Below are 15,636 nucleotides of genomic sequence, written 5' to 3' on the forward strand. Positions count from 1 at the left end.
CACCAGCCTGCCAGACTACAATCATTCAGCTGCTTCCTGGCATCAGATTCCTACCACAGCGATGCTGTTTGTGTGTTTCTCATCGGTTTTTGTGGATAAGGTGAATGAAAGGATTATTTTTTAAATAGGTTTTGTATCTTAACTTTTGCCGCAGCTTTTCCTGCTGCTCCTCCCTCAGCATCGCCACGCTGAGGATGCTGGGAATTATCCGTCACTAGAGGGTCAGAGAGCGAATATGCAACAGCAGACGGAGCTGCAGAGCCTCTCCTCCTGTCAGCCTCTAACAGACCAGCCGCACTCAGACGTTTCTGATAAACCTTTTATTACCATTAGTCAGGTTTCATTGTTTAGCACACAATACTGCATGTTAACACAAAGATAAGTCATGTGACTCAACACCTGTCCACCATCTTTGATTTTAGAGTCCAAAAGATGGAACCAAAATACCTAAAATGACCAAAAATCATAAAATATAACAACAAAAGTCAAACGTTGGTGGTTTCAGTGCTGCAGATGGAAATGTTGGAGAAATAGTTTTACATGCAAAAGACCAGAAATACAAGAGAAAAACATAATTTGCTGATTTTAAATTCAACTCTCCTCAGACCCTGACTCAGCAGGTTTAAGGTTCTGCTGCGGTGCCTGCAGGAAGTATTCACACCCCATGGCTGTTTCAAACCTTCTTAGCTTTCATGCATGAAAACATGATAAAAATCCTTTAAATGAGGATTTGCAAAAACAGAAACTAAAACAAGGCAGATGTTGCTGACCATCAGCAGGTGGATGTGAAGAGATTTAGGCCATTTGTCATTTAAAGGGTGAACATTGATGCAAACCCACATTTTATACTAGTTTGTAAAAGTTAGTTTTTTCTGTCCAAAGGAAACAAATTGTGCTGAACATCAAAGAGGAAAACATCCACGGGGGTGAATACTTTTCACAGACGGTGAGTGAAGATGAGGAGGAGGAAGATGAGGCAAAATGAAGGAGATCAGGACTTCCTGGTCTCTGCCCTGCAGACCTCAGACATCTCTCAGCTCCAGAACCACCTTCACATTCCTGGAGAATCCTCCAAATCTAGACTAACATCTGCTGATGTAATTTATTCCTGTGAATCAGGAGGACTGAAGCCAACCGTGCTCTGGTGGCCGATGCATCTACTCCATCCCTCCTGGAGGACCTGAACGCCTCACCAGGTCCACAGCGAGTCTAAAATCCAACGCTGACGGACTGATGATGATCGTTGTGACTTCCTGTAAATGTCTTTATTAAAAATGTCAGAACAGAAAGGTTCTGAGCAGAGACCGGTACGTCAGGTCTGGCCTTGCTGCGGTGGATCAGGTAGGACAGGTGTCAACGGCACAAAGACGGCAGAATCTAGCCTAAACATTTCTGCAAAGATACTCAGTTTGTGCTTTTAAATCTACTCACACGGCTTCATGCTGGAGAGAAGAGCAGCCTGATCACTGTAAACATCATTATTACCTCATTAAGTCACTACTGAGGAAACTAGCAGGAACCACGGGCACCAGGAGGCCAGCGTGGAGCTTTGCATGCAGACAACACCTCATGCATCTGCCTCAGTTTGAGAAAGGCAGCTCACTTCTCATCTGACAGACATCCAAGACGCTTTGCAATATACCAACGTTACGAAATTTAGCAAAACCCTAATATAGTCTTATAAAAACACCGGGGGGGTACATTCGTCATCGCTGCTTCCCTGCACGGCATGCTGTCTGCAGGGAAGCAGCGTTTGGAGCGCTCACGGTTCTGTTTGTGTGCTTTTCACGTCATAAAGGCCCTGAAGACGATGTGCTCGGCCGGCGCCGGCCCGGCATGCAGGCGGACGCTAAAGGTGCTGCAGGGAGCTGTTCTCCTGCGTGTCTCCATCATGGACTCAGTTATCTACTTTAAAGGAGAAAAACTCTGACAGCTTCCTGACTTCACATTAGATCAGCTGTCTTCATGAAGGATTCAGTCTGGTTCCACCATTCTGGGACAATAACAGAGTTTTCTCATGTTCCTGCTGCAGGGGGGGTCCAACCGGCACCAGAACACTGGTCTCTCACTGGGACAGGCTGAGAGACATTAGGGATCTGCTCTGAGCTCCTTCCTCTGAAGATGGACGGAGCAGAAGTCCTCAAGGTGGAGCTCCTTGGGTTGAAGCTTCTACAACAACAGGCAGTAATCTGAAGAGCTGGAGCAGATGGAGATGTTGGTTCTGGTGCTTTATGCCTGGAGGACAACCAAGGTCACCATGCCAAGAGGAGAGGGACCATGGAGCTCCCATGAAGGAGAATCTGATGGACCAGGTGAGATGGAGGCAGAACTTCTGCTGTATGAACCTCTAATGGAGCAGAACCTGGACCTCAGTTACTGCGGTTCCAGTTTCTGGATCGACCCGGAAACATGACAGCTGCAGAAACTGGCAACAGGAAAGGCGTTCTGAGATGGGGACGGCCGTGTGATGGACCTCTGGTAACCATCCAGACATGACTGACCAGAACCAGAACCGCCTTAAAAAGAACCAACGTAGGAATCTGAAGACCATGGCTTTCATGGTCTAGTCTGCTACGTTCCACAGCGGGGGAATAAATGCAGGAATTTCTTCACCAGAACCTGAAGGCGACTCCTGCAGCCAGAACCTTCGTTAGTTCAGCCTTAAAGGTCTCTGGACCGTCAGGAATCTGACGCTCCTGGAGACGTTCTCAGAGGCAGGAAGTCCTCCATGGACAGGATCAGGCAGCTGGTGGAGACCATGAGCTCTGAACATCACCTCCACCTGACTGCAGCTCCACCACAGACGAGGTTGGGGGGGGGCATTACTTGACCCAAACGTTCTGGAAAGCCCAGGTACTGGACCAGCAACAGTGAAATGAGAGGTGTAGCATGTGGACCGGGTCAGACCGGTGGCGTCGTGGTTAAATGCTGCGTGCATCACCTTTAGCATCCGCCTTCACAAAGAACTAAGACAGTAAACATGGTGAGGAGGGGGGGGGGTCTGCACGGGGCAGCTGGGGGAGCGGTTCAGGGCCCAAAGGACCTGGAAGACTGGTATTCACTGGGCACTTTGGGCTTGATGCCCTTGCTGTTGTAGTAGTCCACCACCTGGTTGGGCACTTCTGCTAGAACGCTCTTGGCCAGGGCGGCTGGAGAGGCCTGCAGAGGAGACAGAGCAAGCATCCCGTTAGTTTTTAAAGGAGCGCTGCGTCTGGAAACAGGTGAATGTGGTTCTAGCAGCTGTTTAGAAATGATGCTGCCATACATCCCAGAAACCAGCTGTTCTAAACATCTGTTTTCCAGCCCATGAGGAGAGCAGAACCTTCTGTCTAAATGTTGGTTGTTGCTCTCTGTGTGACCTCAGTGGACCTGATTGTTACCAGGAGATTTCACAGCAGGTTTGATTATCAGACTGATGATGAATAAACCATAACTGCGTGAGAGCTTCCTAACGCTGATCAGACAACAACACAAATGTTCCTCCACACGTATAAAGCCCTTAATAATCAAGCTCCATCATATATCAGAGCTCTGATTACCCCGTATGTTCCTAACAGAACACTTCGCTCTCAGACTGCAGGTCTGCTGGTGGTTCCTAGAGTCTCTAAAAGTAGAATGGGAGGCAGATCCTTTAGCTATCAGGCTCCTCTCCTGTGGAACCAACTCCCAGTTTTGGTCCGTGAGGCAGACACCCCGTCTACTTTTAAGACTAATCTTAAAACTTTCCTTTGTGACAAAGCTTCTAGTCAGAGTGGCTCATGTTACCCTGAGCTACCTCTATAGTTATGCTGCTGTAGGCTTAGGCTGCTGGAGGACATCAGGGCCTATTTCTCTCTCTCTGCTGAGTTCTCCTACTGCTCTCCATTCTGCATTGTTTGTTGTTATTTCAGCTTTTAACTTTTTGTTCTCTGTCATTTTTCTCTTCATAGAAGGTACACCTGGTCTGGTGTTCTGTTAGCTGTGACATCATCAGGGGAGGCAGATCATCCTCTATCACCATCTACCATAGAAAGTACTCCTGGGTCAATGTGAGCTTCTGAGCTTTCTGTGTCTCTGCTCTGTCTTCTCTAAGCCCCAGTGGGTGGAGGCAGATGAGCGTTCACACTGAGCCTGGTTCTGGTTCTGCTGGAGGTTCTCCTCCCTGTTAAAGGGGAGTTTTCCTCTCCACTGTTGCCTCATGCTTTGAATTTTATGATAAGCTGCTTTTTTAGTAAACTTTAACAAACTGAAAATAGTTTTCATTTCTATTTCTATTAAATACATATAAATGTAGGTTTAATTGTGGAAAAAATGTAAATAAAGTATTTATGTCATAATTACGTTTCCACCTGCATCTGTCATGCAGGAGGACTAAAGGCCTCAACAAACTCCAACCTCTGTGTCTTATTTAAAGCGATGGAAGACTTTTCTCTGAGCCATAAATGAACTCCTGATTTATCAGGACTAATCAGGTTCAGTCCAGTATAACTTGTTCTGTTCAAAGGAAACACTAAACCTGAACAAAGAGGTCAGAAATCATATGATCCACTTATACATATGAATACATATGATTCGTTTTCATGAATTTTCATTTTTTTGTGCAGCTTGTGATCAGAGGCTCACATGTTTGAAGCTGCGAAACGGGACAAACTGGACGATGTCCCGGAGGACGGGTTCTCCTTTGGGCGACCGGAGGATCCCGTCATCCCCGTCCAGCATCTGCATGTCGCTGAAGTCGGCGTTCCCGATGCCGACGATGATGATGGACATGGGGAGATGGGAGGCCTGGACGATGGCCTCCCTGGTGTCGGACATGTCGGTGATGACGCCGTCGGTCAGGATCAGCAGGATGAAGTATTGCTGGAGACGTTAGGAGGAAAGTTCTGAGGTTAGACGGTTCAGTCCAAGCCGACTGACTGGGAGAGATGAAGGCAGCGTTTCACCATGGCCTCTTTGGTGTGGACCTCCTGGGAGGCGGACTTGGCGACCTTCTGGATGATGGGGGCGATGTTGGTGGGACCGTAGAGCTGCAGCTTGGGAAGGCAGGCCTGGTAGGCCTCCACCACGCCCTGAATGCCTGAGCAGAAGACAATAACCGTAAGACGTCTCAGCCTCACAGATGTTGCTTAACCAGGATGTTAAAATGGAGTCAAACACACTGGAACTAAAAATGTACAATATTATTATAAATCTGGGAACCTTCTGCACAGAAAGACGGTAAAAAGGGAAAAGGGGCTAATCAGGGACCCAGATCTGTCTGAACAAGAGAAGCTTAACGGCCTCCGGTTCTCACAGGTTCCTCCCTAACGAGAAGAAGTGACTCGTTAGGGAGGAACCGTCCTGCTGCCGACCCTGGAGGCCAGAGGCTGCAGTGATGTGACTGAAGGCCACAGAGGAACAGGCTGGGCTCTAATTAAGCTGCAGAACTCAGGAGTGACCATTCAGCAGCCTGCGGAGAGAAAGACCGTCTCACTGAAGAGAACGGCTGCCATCAGGGAGGACTGAGAACGTTCCATCTTCCTGTTAGAGGAAATGCTTTCATGCATGTTCTGCTCCTCCACAACCTAAAAGTTCACAGCCTGATTTAGACATTGTTTAAATCTCTGCTTCAGTCCGTCTGGGTTTCCCCTTCCTGCTGAAGCAGGAGATCAAACGGCTCAGATTTAGTCTGGATTGGGCGTCTTTGGCTGATCTGAGTAAATATATTCAGGTTCATGATGCACCTTCTACAGCTTTATCAGGCTTTTGTCTCTGATCCTCGTGGGTTTTACTCAGACACAGTGGTGGGCAGCTGGATGAGGTCAGAAGGTCTCTGAGGCAGAATAAACCTGCAGAAGGTCAGAAGGTGGAGGAGCCACCAGCTGATCTGTGGGATCAGTGCCGTCAGTCAGGAGGACGCCGCCTCCTCGCTTTCTTCCTCTCTGGCTGGATCGATCAGCTCAGTCTAGAGGTCGTGGTCATGAAACGGAAATGTGACTAAACTGAGCTTTCTAGGACGGGGGGGGGTTAAAATCAATCAAATCTAAAAGTCCGTTTTCCTGGAGTCAACATGAACTCTAGGTTTCACCTCTGATTCCAGATCTTCACGTGAAAATTAAACCCAGACGTTAGGAATGCTGATCAGACAGAAAGCAGTTAGCATCAAGCTGCAGCAGAGACCGCCCCCCCCCCCCCCCCCACTGGGTTTAAGTTAACCCTGTCTCTGCTGGGTTTAAGTTAACCCCGTCTCTGCTGGGTTTAGGTTAACCCCGTCTCTGCTGGGTTTAGGTTAACCCCGTCTCTGCTGGGTTTAGGTTAACCCCGTCTCTGCTGGGTTTAGGTTAACCTTGTATCTGCTGGGTTTAGGTTAACCCCGTCTCTGCTGGGTTTAAGTTAACCCCGTCTCTGCTGGGTTTAGGTTAACCTTGTCTCTGCTGGGTTTAGGTTAACCTTGTATCTGCTGGGTTTAGGTTAACCCCGTCTCTGCTGGGTTTAAGTTAACCCCGTCTCTGCTGGGTTTAGGTTAACCCCCCCCCCCCCCCCCCCCTCACCACCCCGCTGGGTTTAAGTTAACCCCGTCTCTGCTGGGTTTAGGTTAACCTTGTCTCTGCTGGGTTTAAGTTAACCCCGTCTCTGCTGGGTTTAGGTTAACCCCGTCTCTGCTGGGTTTAGGTTAACCTTGTCTCTGCTGGGTTTAGGTTAACCCCGTCTCTGCTGGGTTTAAGTTAACCTTGTCTCTGCTGGGTTTAAGTTAACCCCGTCTCTGCTGGGTTTAGGTTAACCTTGTCTCTGCTGGGTTTAAGTTAACCCCGTCTCTGCTGGGTTTAGGTTAACCGTGTCTCTGCTGGGTTTAAGTTAACCTTGTCTCTGCTGGGTTTAGGTTAACCCCGTCTCTGCTGGGTTTAAGTTAACCCCGTCTCTGCTGGGTTTAGGTTAACCTCGTCTCTGCTGGGTTTAGGTTAACCGTGTCTCTGCTGGGTTTAGGTTAACCTCGTCTCTGCTGGGTTTAAGTTAACCTTGTCTCTGCTGGGTTTAGGTTAACCTCGTCTCTGCTGGGTTTAGGTTAACCCCGTCTCTGCTGGGTTTAAGTTAACCCCGTCTCTGCTGGGTTTAGGTTAACCTCGTCTCTGCTGGGTTTAGGTTAACCTCGTCTCTGCTGGGTTTAGGTTAACCCCGTCTCTGCTGGGTTTAAGTTAACCCCCCCCCCCGTCTGTGGACACCAGCAGCAGCTCCTCCTGGATCCTCAGCCTTATTCCTCTGGTGTCTGAGGCTCTCTGCTAAATAACTCCAGCATTTTTCTCGTAGCCCAGGCGGAGAATCGTCTGAGCTCCTACCTGCACACTCCGGGTTGTCTTCGTTAAAATTCACAGCGAAGTCGTGGGAGACCTGCGGAGAGACAGGAAGCTGCTTTTGATCTTTGACTCAAGGAGAAAAGTTCAGGGTTTGCTTTAAGCTCAGCTTCCTCCATGCTGCAGCGTCTAGATTTCATTCATAACTAAAACAGAGACCAGTCTGACCTCAAGGTCTTTAAATCGTTCAGAGCCAATCAGAGCCGTGTTCTGCTGGCCTGAATGCAGCATCAGATGCATGCAGGTCAGCGGGGGGCGCTGTTTAAGACCCCCCCCCCCCCCCCCCCGCTGTCACACGGAGCCGTAATCACGACGCCGGCTGGGCCAGAGTGCATGCTGGGAGAGCGCGGCAGGCGAGTACCTTGTAGTCGGGAGGGATGCGCGCTCCGAAGCCGAACGCCGGGAACATTTTATCACTGGAGGAGAGAGAAGAGGCGGAGTTAGAGACGAAGAGCAGGAGGCAGCCTCTGATTGGCTGAGGAGGGATGACTTCCTGTCCAGAGGAGAAAACCTGAGCAGAAGCAGAAGTTCAACATCAATGACACAAAAGTTACATTTCTGGCTTCAACGTCTGCATTTCCTTCTCAGGTTGAAATGATTGTCCTTCATCAGCAGATCCATGGCCCCCTCTTCATCCTCCTCCCTAACTCCTGATCTCCTGACCTGCTGGTTAGGAACTTCTGGACCAGATCTTGGCTGATGGTGACCCGTTCTGGTTCAGATCTGAGGCGTTTCCTGACTGCAGGTCCACCTCTTTCTGATCTTTCACTTTGTTCTCACTTCAGCCCTGAGAATCCACAGATCATCACCAGACTGTTCCTGCATGGCTGCAGGAGGATGGAAGAACTTCCTGGAGGACCTGAGGATCCAACTCTTCCTCCACGTCAGAGTCCTTGTGCAGAACTGGAGAACCAACCTATGGATTGGATCATGAGGCCGCTCTGCAGGAACCACACAGATCTCTCAGCTTTCTTCTCCAGATGATCCAGACAAGCAGAAGATCTAGAACCGTGTCTCTCTGGTCTCTCGTTGTCCATCCTGTTCTTCTTCCAGGACCTCCGTCTGTTGTTGATGGTCCTCTCAGACTAAAGGGACTTCTTCACCACCGGCGTTGTCTCACCTCCTCCTGGTGCTGCTCCTGTCAGCAAGCTCTGCACCGGTGGTTACCTGAGACGGCCCTGGACCATGGAGCATCCCCTGAAGCTGAGGATCCAGAGACGGTTCTCTGAGCTGGTTCTGGTGGGAACCAATGATCTCAGCTGGTCATGTGACGTACTGACAGGAAATTACATCATCAGTTTGGGCTGGAATCCATTTCTGTATTTGAGCTTTTTTAATGATTTTAAGTTTCTGAAATGAAGGAATCTGCTTCTGATGAGGATCAAACCTGAAGCTGCAGAGTTTCTAGAACAACATCGTGTCTCTGAGACGGAGAACCGGGGATAAAATCCTCTGTTGACATTTCCATGACGCTTCAACCAGATGAAACGTTCTAAAAGGTTCTTTATGTAATTAAACAACGGCAGGCTGCAGAGTTTCAGCAGAACAGACGGAGAACAGATGGAGAACAGACGGGGAACAGACAGAGAACAGACGGAGAACAGGTGGAGAACAGACAGAGAACAGATGGAGAAGTGAGAACATACTGAGAACACACAGAGAACAGATGGAGAACAGACAGAGAACTGGTGGAGAACAGACAGAGAACAGACAGAGAACAGATGGAGAACAGATGGAGAACAGACTGAGAACAGACTGAGAACAGACTGAGAACAGACAGAACAGACAGAACAGACGGAGAACAGACGGAGAACAGATGGAGAATAGGTGGAGAATAGGTGGAGAACAGGTAGAGAACAGACGGAGAACCAACAGAGAACAGACTGAGAACAGGCGGAGAACAGACAGAGAACAGGCGGAGAACAGGTAGAGAACAGACTGAGAACAGGTGGAGAACAGACAGAGAACAGGTAGAGAACAGGTGTAGAACAGACAGAGAACAGACTGAGAACAGGTGGAGAACAGACAGAGAACAGGTAGAGAACAGGTGTAGAACAAACAGAGAACAGATGGAGAACAGGTGGAGAACAGACAGAGAACAGGTGGAGAACAGACAGAGAACAGACAGAGAACAGGTAGAGAACAGGTGTAGAACAGACAGAGAACAGACAGGGAACAGGTGTAGAACAGACAGAGAACAGACAGAACAGGTGGAGAACAGGTGGAGAACAGGTAGAGAACAGACCGAGAACAGGTGGAGAACAGGTAGAGAACAGACTGAGAACAGATGGAGAACAGACAGAGAACAGGTAGAGAACAGACAGAGAACAGGCGGAGAACAGATGGAGAACAGACAGAACAGGTGGAGAACAGGTGGAGAACAGACAGAGAACAGGCAGAGAACAGATGGAGAACAGGTAGAGAACAGACTGAGAACAGATGGAGAACAGACAGAGAACAGGCAGAGAACAGATGGAGAACAGACAGAGAACAGACTGAGAACAGGCAGAGAACAGGTGGAGAACAGATGGAGAACAGGTGGAGAACAGACAGAGAACAGACGGAGAACAGACTGAGAACAGAAGGAGAACAGACTGAGAACAGGTGGAGAACAGGTAGAGAACAGGTAGAGAACAGGTAGAACAGACGGAGAACAGACGGAGAACAGGTGGAGAACAGGTAGAGAACAGGTAGAGAACAGACGGAGAACAGGTGGAGAACAGACTGAGAACAGGTGGAGAACAGGTAGAGAACAGGTAGAGAACAGGTGGAGAACAGACAGAGAACAGACAGAACAGGTGGAGAACAGGTGGAGAACAGGTAGAGAACAGGTGGAGAACAGACAGAGAACAGACAGAACAGGTGGAGAACAGGTGGAGAACAGGTGGAGAACAGGTAGAGAACAGACCGAGAACAGGTGGAGAACAGGTAGAGAACAGACTGAGAACAGATGGAGAACAGACAGAGAACAGGTAGAGAACAGACAGAGAACAGGCGGAGAACAGATGGAGAACAGACAGAGAACAGACGGAGAACAGGTGGAGAACAGACAGAGAACAGGTGGAGAACAGGTGGAGAACAGGTGGAGAACAGACAGAGAACAGAAGGAGAACAGACTGAGAACAGGTGGAGAACAGGTAGAGAACAGGTAGAGAACAGGTGGAGAACAGACAGAGAACAGACAGAACAGGTGGAGAACAGGTGGAGAACAGGTAGAGAACAGACCGAGAACAGGTGGAGAACAGATGGAGAACAGACAGAGAACAGATGGAGAACAGACAGAGAACAGACGGAGAACAGACGGAGAACAGACAGAGAACAGGTGGAGAACAGGTGGAGAACAGACAGAGAACAGAAGGAGAACAGACTGAGAACAGGTGGAGAACAGGTAGAGAACAGGTAGAGAACAGGTAGAACAGACGGAGAACAGACGGAGAACAGACGGAGAACAGGTGGAGAACAGGTAGAGAACAGACAGAACAGACGGAGAACAGACTGAGAACAGGTGGAGAACAGACGGAGAACAGACTGAGAACAGACGGAGAACAGACGGAGAACAGATGGAGAACAGGTGGAGAACAGACGGAGAACAGATGGAGAACAGATGGAGAACAGATGGAGAACAGACTGAGAACAGATGGAGAACAGACAGAGAACAGGCGGAGAACAGATGGAGAACAGACAGAGAACAGACGGAGAACAGGTGGAGAACAGACAGAGAACAGACTGAGAACAGGCAGAGAACAGGTGGAGAACAGATGGAGAACAGGTGGAGAACAGACAGAGAACAGACGGAGAACAGACTGAGAACAGATGGAGAACAGACAGAGAACAGGCGGAGAACAGATGGAGAACAGACAGAGAACAGACGGAGAACAGGTGGAGAACAGGTGGAGAACAGACTGAGAACAGGCAGAGAACAGGTGGAGAACAGATGGAGAACAGGTGGAGAACAGACAGAGAACAGACGGAGAACAGACGGAGAACAGACGGAGAACAGACGGAGAACAGATGGAGAACAGGTGGAGAACAGATGGAGAACAGACTGAGAACAGGTAGAGAACAGACGGAGAACAGGTAGAGAACAGACGGAGAACAGGTGGAGAACAGACAGAGAACAGGTGGAGAACAGGTGGAGAACAGGTGTCTGTAACGAGCGCAGAGGTCCAGGTGTGCTGACTCACCTGTCGTAGTCCTGGCAGATCTCTCCCACGGCCACCAGGGCCTTCAGGTACTCGTTGGGCTGGAACGGGTGGATGTAGTGCAGAGAGCAGCTGTTCCGCGGGTCGCCGTTAGACGCCGTGAAGTCGATGGCCACCTGAGGGGAGAACAGCCAATCAGAGGCTCTGGTTTCTGCGTCTGAACAGCAACCAGGAGAAACTTCTCATGGTGATCAGACAGGAAGCATCAGTGACCGGAGCTGAGAGAGAAACGTGGAGGTTCCCTCTGGAGACGCCATGAAAGCGCCGCGGCGTCCTCCTCCTGTTTGCTGGCCTCCCTCCTCTCCTGGTTCTGGGATGGAACGTGAGAACGGCCTGAGGGGAACCGGAGGGAGCGAGGGAGCAGCCGGCCTGCAGCCTGTCGTCCCAGCGAGGTCCTAACTGGGACACGGAGGCTAAGGAGACGGTTGTCTTGGTTACCGTTGCCACGGCGACGCCAGGGAGACCCAGACAGGAGCGTGAAGCGGGACGAAGATCCGGATCCTGTGAGAGGTTCTGGGATCCTGTGTGTGTGTGTGTGTGTGTGTGTGTGTGTGTGTGTTACTGTGTGTTATTGTGTGTTATTGTGTTATTGTGTTATTGTGCGTTATTGTGCATTATTGTGCATTATTGTGTGTTATTGTGTGTTATTGTGTGTTATTGTGTGTTACAGTGTATTATTGTATGTTATTGTGTGTTACTGTGTGTTATTGTGTTATTGTGTGTTATTGTGTTACAGTGTATTATTGTGTTATTGTGTGTTATTGTGTTATTGTGTGTCATTGTGTGTTATTGTGTTATTGTGCGTGTTCTCACGGTGAACTGGATCTGGCAGCCTCCCATGATGTAATCCAGGAAGGAGTGCATCTTGATGATCTGCAGACAGAAAAAAATGAAAACACTCGTTAGAAGCTGCAGCTTTGTTTCAGAGTTACACTGGAGCGTCAGCTGACCCGAGGCAGCCAATCAGAGGAGGGGATGCTGCAGGTAACATGGTGAGGAACATAGATAACGGTAGAAACGTTCCACACAGACTCCCAGAGGGAACATCAGCAGACCTTCAGGCCTCCAGGAACCAGATGAGCTCAGCGACTGATTGGGTCAGCAGCTGCTCTCTAGAACCCATCAGAACCCACTAACACTGAGCTGTGAGAGTGGACATTAAATGACACGGAACGTTCCCCTGATCATATTTATCCTTTCTGTTCTCAGAGCCGGGTGGCTACGGCCCGCTTTGCTCTGACAGAACCGGGTCAGGGGGAATGTTCATGTCTGCTGGACGCTCCGACGTTCTGCAGACATTCTGCTGGACGCTCCGACGTTCTGCAGACGTTCTGCAGACATTCTGCTGGACGCTCCGACGTTCTGCAGACATTCTGCTGGACGCTCCGACGTTCTGCAGACGTTCTGCTGACGTTCTGCTGGACGCTCCAACGTTCTGCAGACGTTCTGCTGACGTTCTGCTGGACGCTCCGACGTTCTGCAGACGTTCTGCAGACGTTCTGCAGACGCTCTGCTGACGTTCTGCAGATATTCTGCTGACGCTCTGCAGACATTCTGCAGACGTTCTGCTGACGTTCTGCTGACGTTCTGCTGATGTTCTGCTGGACGCTCCAACGTTCTGCAGACGTTCTGCTGACGTTCTGCTGGACGCTCCGACGTTCTGCAGACGTTCTGCAGACGTTCTGCAGACGTTCTGCAGACGCTCTGCTGACGTTCTGCAGATATTCTGCTGACGCTCTGCAGACATTCTGCAGACATTCTGCAGACGTTCTGCTGACGTTCTGCTGACGTTCTGCAGACGTTCTGCTGGACGCTCCGACGTTCTGCAGACGTTCTGCTGACGTTCTGCTGGACGCTCCAACGTTCTGCAGACGTTCTGCTGACGTTCTGCTGGACGCTCCGACCTTCTGCAGACGTTCTGCAGACGTTCTGCAGACGCTCTGCTGACGTTCTGCAGACGTTCTGCAGACGCTCTGCTGACGTTCTGCAGATATTCTGCTGACGCTCTGCAGACATTCTGCAGACGTTCTGCAGACCTTCTGCAGACGTTCTGCAGACCTTCTGCAGACGTTCTGCAGACGTTCTGCAGACGCTCTGCTGACGTTCTGCAGATATTCTGCTGACGCTCTGCAGACATTCTGCAGACGTTCTGCAGACATTCTGCAGACGTTCTGCTGACGTTCTGCAGACGTTCTGCTGACGTTCAGCTGACATTCTGCAGACGTTCTGCAGACGTTCTGCTCGCTCTCAGTCCTTCACCAGGACACGAAGCTGCACCCTAAGACCCGGTCCCCCCCCTGCAGGCCTGGCATGAGTGGAAATGAGCCGCCTGTAATTGGGGTTCTGATGAAACGTCCCTCTGTGGACGTGGGAGTTCATCTGGTGTGGAGTGTCCTCAGCCTAAATGTAATGTCGCTGTCATTCGGCGGCAGGGTTCCCCAGGGTTCCCCAGGGTTCCCCAGCGCGCCGTCTCTCCTCAGCAGGAATGTCAGGGTGAGCAGCTGCTCAGTAATTGCTTCTTCTGAGCTTCGGCCTGCAGGGAAAGACGAGCGGCTGCTAGCCAGACGTCACCTTGCACTGGTTCAGAATGACGATCCCCGAGTTCTTGTAGTTCTTCTTCTTGACTTTGTACTTGGGGTTCATGCACGGCCACTGCACCTGCAACACAAACACGGCGGCATCAGTAGAACCTGCAGCTGTGGATCATCTGCACACATGAACGTTCTGCAGCGCCGCATGGAACCCTGGACAGGTAAAAGCTTAATCAGCACAGAACCCGCCGGGCTGAAGGAGAACGTCTGGGGTTCTGACCGATGGAGAAGGTTCTCTGAGCAGCAGCGATGTTGGACCGTGACGGGCTCTGATAGCAGCTGTCTAGAACATCATGGTGGGCTCGTTCTGCAGAGCAGAAACCTCAACGATCTGAAGGAACATTTGAAAGAAGTCGACCAAATGTTCTCCACAACACGAGAGAAGGTTCTGCTAGCTGATGAAGGTTCTGCAAGTTCTACCAGCTGCAACAGGACGAGCTGCTTTATGCTAAGTAAATGTTTTAGAACCTGAGGGGAGGGAACGTGTTCCGTCAGTGGGAAACGTTTACCCTGCAGCAGAACCTGCTCTGGAGGTAGAACAGCTGATTCTACTCAGAACGTCACATTCAGGCCCTCAGGGAGCGATCTGGGGCAGAGGGTGGTGCTCAGGGACTCTGTGGGAGTTGAACCAGGAACCTCAGCCTGTAGCGCCCCGTTCTCTAACCACTGGGCTCTACATGCTGTGGATCTGGAGTTCTGGCAGCGAGTCCCGGTGTTTGGGCCGCGGTGCCGCTCAGGCTGACACTCGCTCAGTCGGTAAATTGATTGTGCAGCAGGAGAACGCCGGCTGTCTGCTTCCACTCCCACAGCAGACTAACGAGCTGCAGGAACACGTTCCGCGTTCTGCAAACCTGCAGCTCAGAAGCATCAAACTCCTGGTCCAGAGTTCTCAGATCAAAGTTCTCACCTGCCGCCCGTCGATGGCTCCTCTCATCTCTGTGAACGAGGCCTCGAACTCGCCGATGTAGTCGTGCTTCCCGTTGGAGTCCCAGTCCCACACGGTGCACTGGATGGAGAACAGGAACGTCAGAGAACACTGGATGGAGAACAGGAACGTCAGAGAACACTGGATGGAGAACAGGAACGTCAGAGAGCTCCGGATGGAGAACAGGAACGTCAGAGAACACTGGATGGAGAACAGGAACGTCAGAGAACACTGGATGGAGAACAGGAACGTCAGAGAGCACTGGATGGAGAACAGGAACGTCAGAGAACACTGGATGGAGAACAGAGAGCAGAAAGACGCTGCTGCTCCTTTTCCACCAAACATCTGCAGAACCGGACCTTCTGGGCCGAGCCAGATGTTCTCCTCTGAGTCCAGCTACTCTGTACCCCCCCCCCCCCCAGAGACGGATAGAGAGCTGCAGACGTGGAGGAGTGATATTACACATAGATTATTTATATTTATAGGTAATCCACTTTATAATCCAGTGCAGTTTATAGTAATCACATTTTTAAATTCTCTTCTTGAAATGAATGAACGTTCTGCTGATTTGTGTGAGAATATCCAGCCTCTGTTTGAAAGAAGCTGAAGGA

General features: G+C 50.2%; 1 protein-coding gene across 1 annotated transcript in view; it reads right to left on the bottom strand.

Annotated features, from left to right (window-relative positions):
- Nucleotides 1–313: 313 nt before the first annotated feature.
- Nucleotides 314–15,636, bottom strand: part of cpne4a (copine IVa) — a 49,181-nt gene continuing 33,858 nt past the window's right edge. Inside the window, exons 8-16 of the mRNA XM_036135602.1 lie at nt 15,008–15,106; nt 14,081–14,167; nt 12,323–12,382; nt 11,492–11,625; nt 7,669–7,723; nt 7,293–7,344; nt 4,923–5,056; nt 4,603–4,839; nt 314–3,159 (exon numbers count right to left, since the gene is read on the bottom strand). Of these exons, the coding sequence (XP_035991495.1) occupies nt 3,028–3,159; nt 4,603–4,839; nt 4,923–5,056; nt 7,293–7,344; nt 7,669–7,723; nt 11,492–11,625; nt 12,323–12,382; nt 14,081–14,167; nt 15,008–15,106 (990 nt within the window). The 3' untranslated portion in view covers nt 314–3,027. The remainder of the gene's footprint in view (nt 3,160–4,602; nt 4,840–4,922; nt 5,057–7,292; nt 7,345–7,668; nt 7,724–11,491; nt 11,626–12,322; nt 12,383–14,080; nt 14,168–15,007; nt 15,107–15,636) is intronic.

Source organism: Fundulus heteroclitus, chromosome 3 (assembly GCF_011125445.2).
Source record: "Fundulus heteroclitus isolate FHET01 chromosome 3, MU-UCD_Fhet_4.1, whole genome shotgun sequence".
Taxonomy (NCBI): Eukaryota; Metazoa; Chordata; class Actinopteri; order Cyprinodontiformes; family Fundulidae; genus Fundulus; species Fundulus heteroclitus.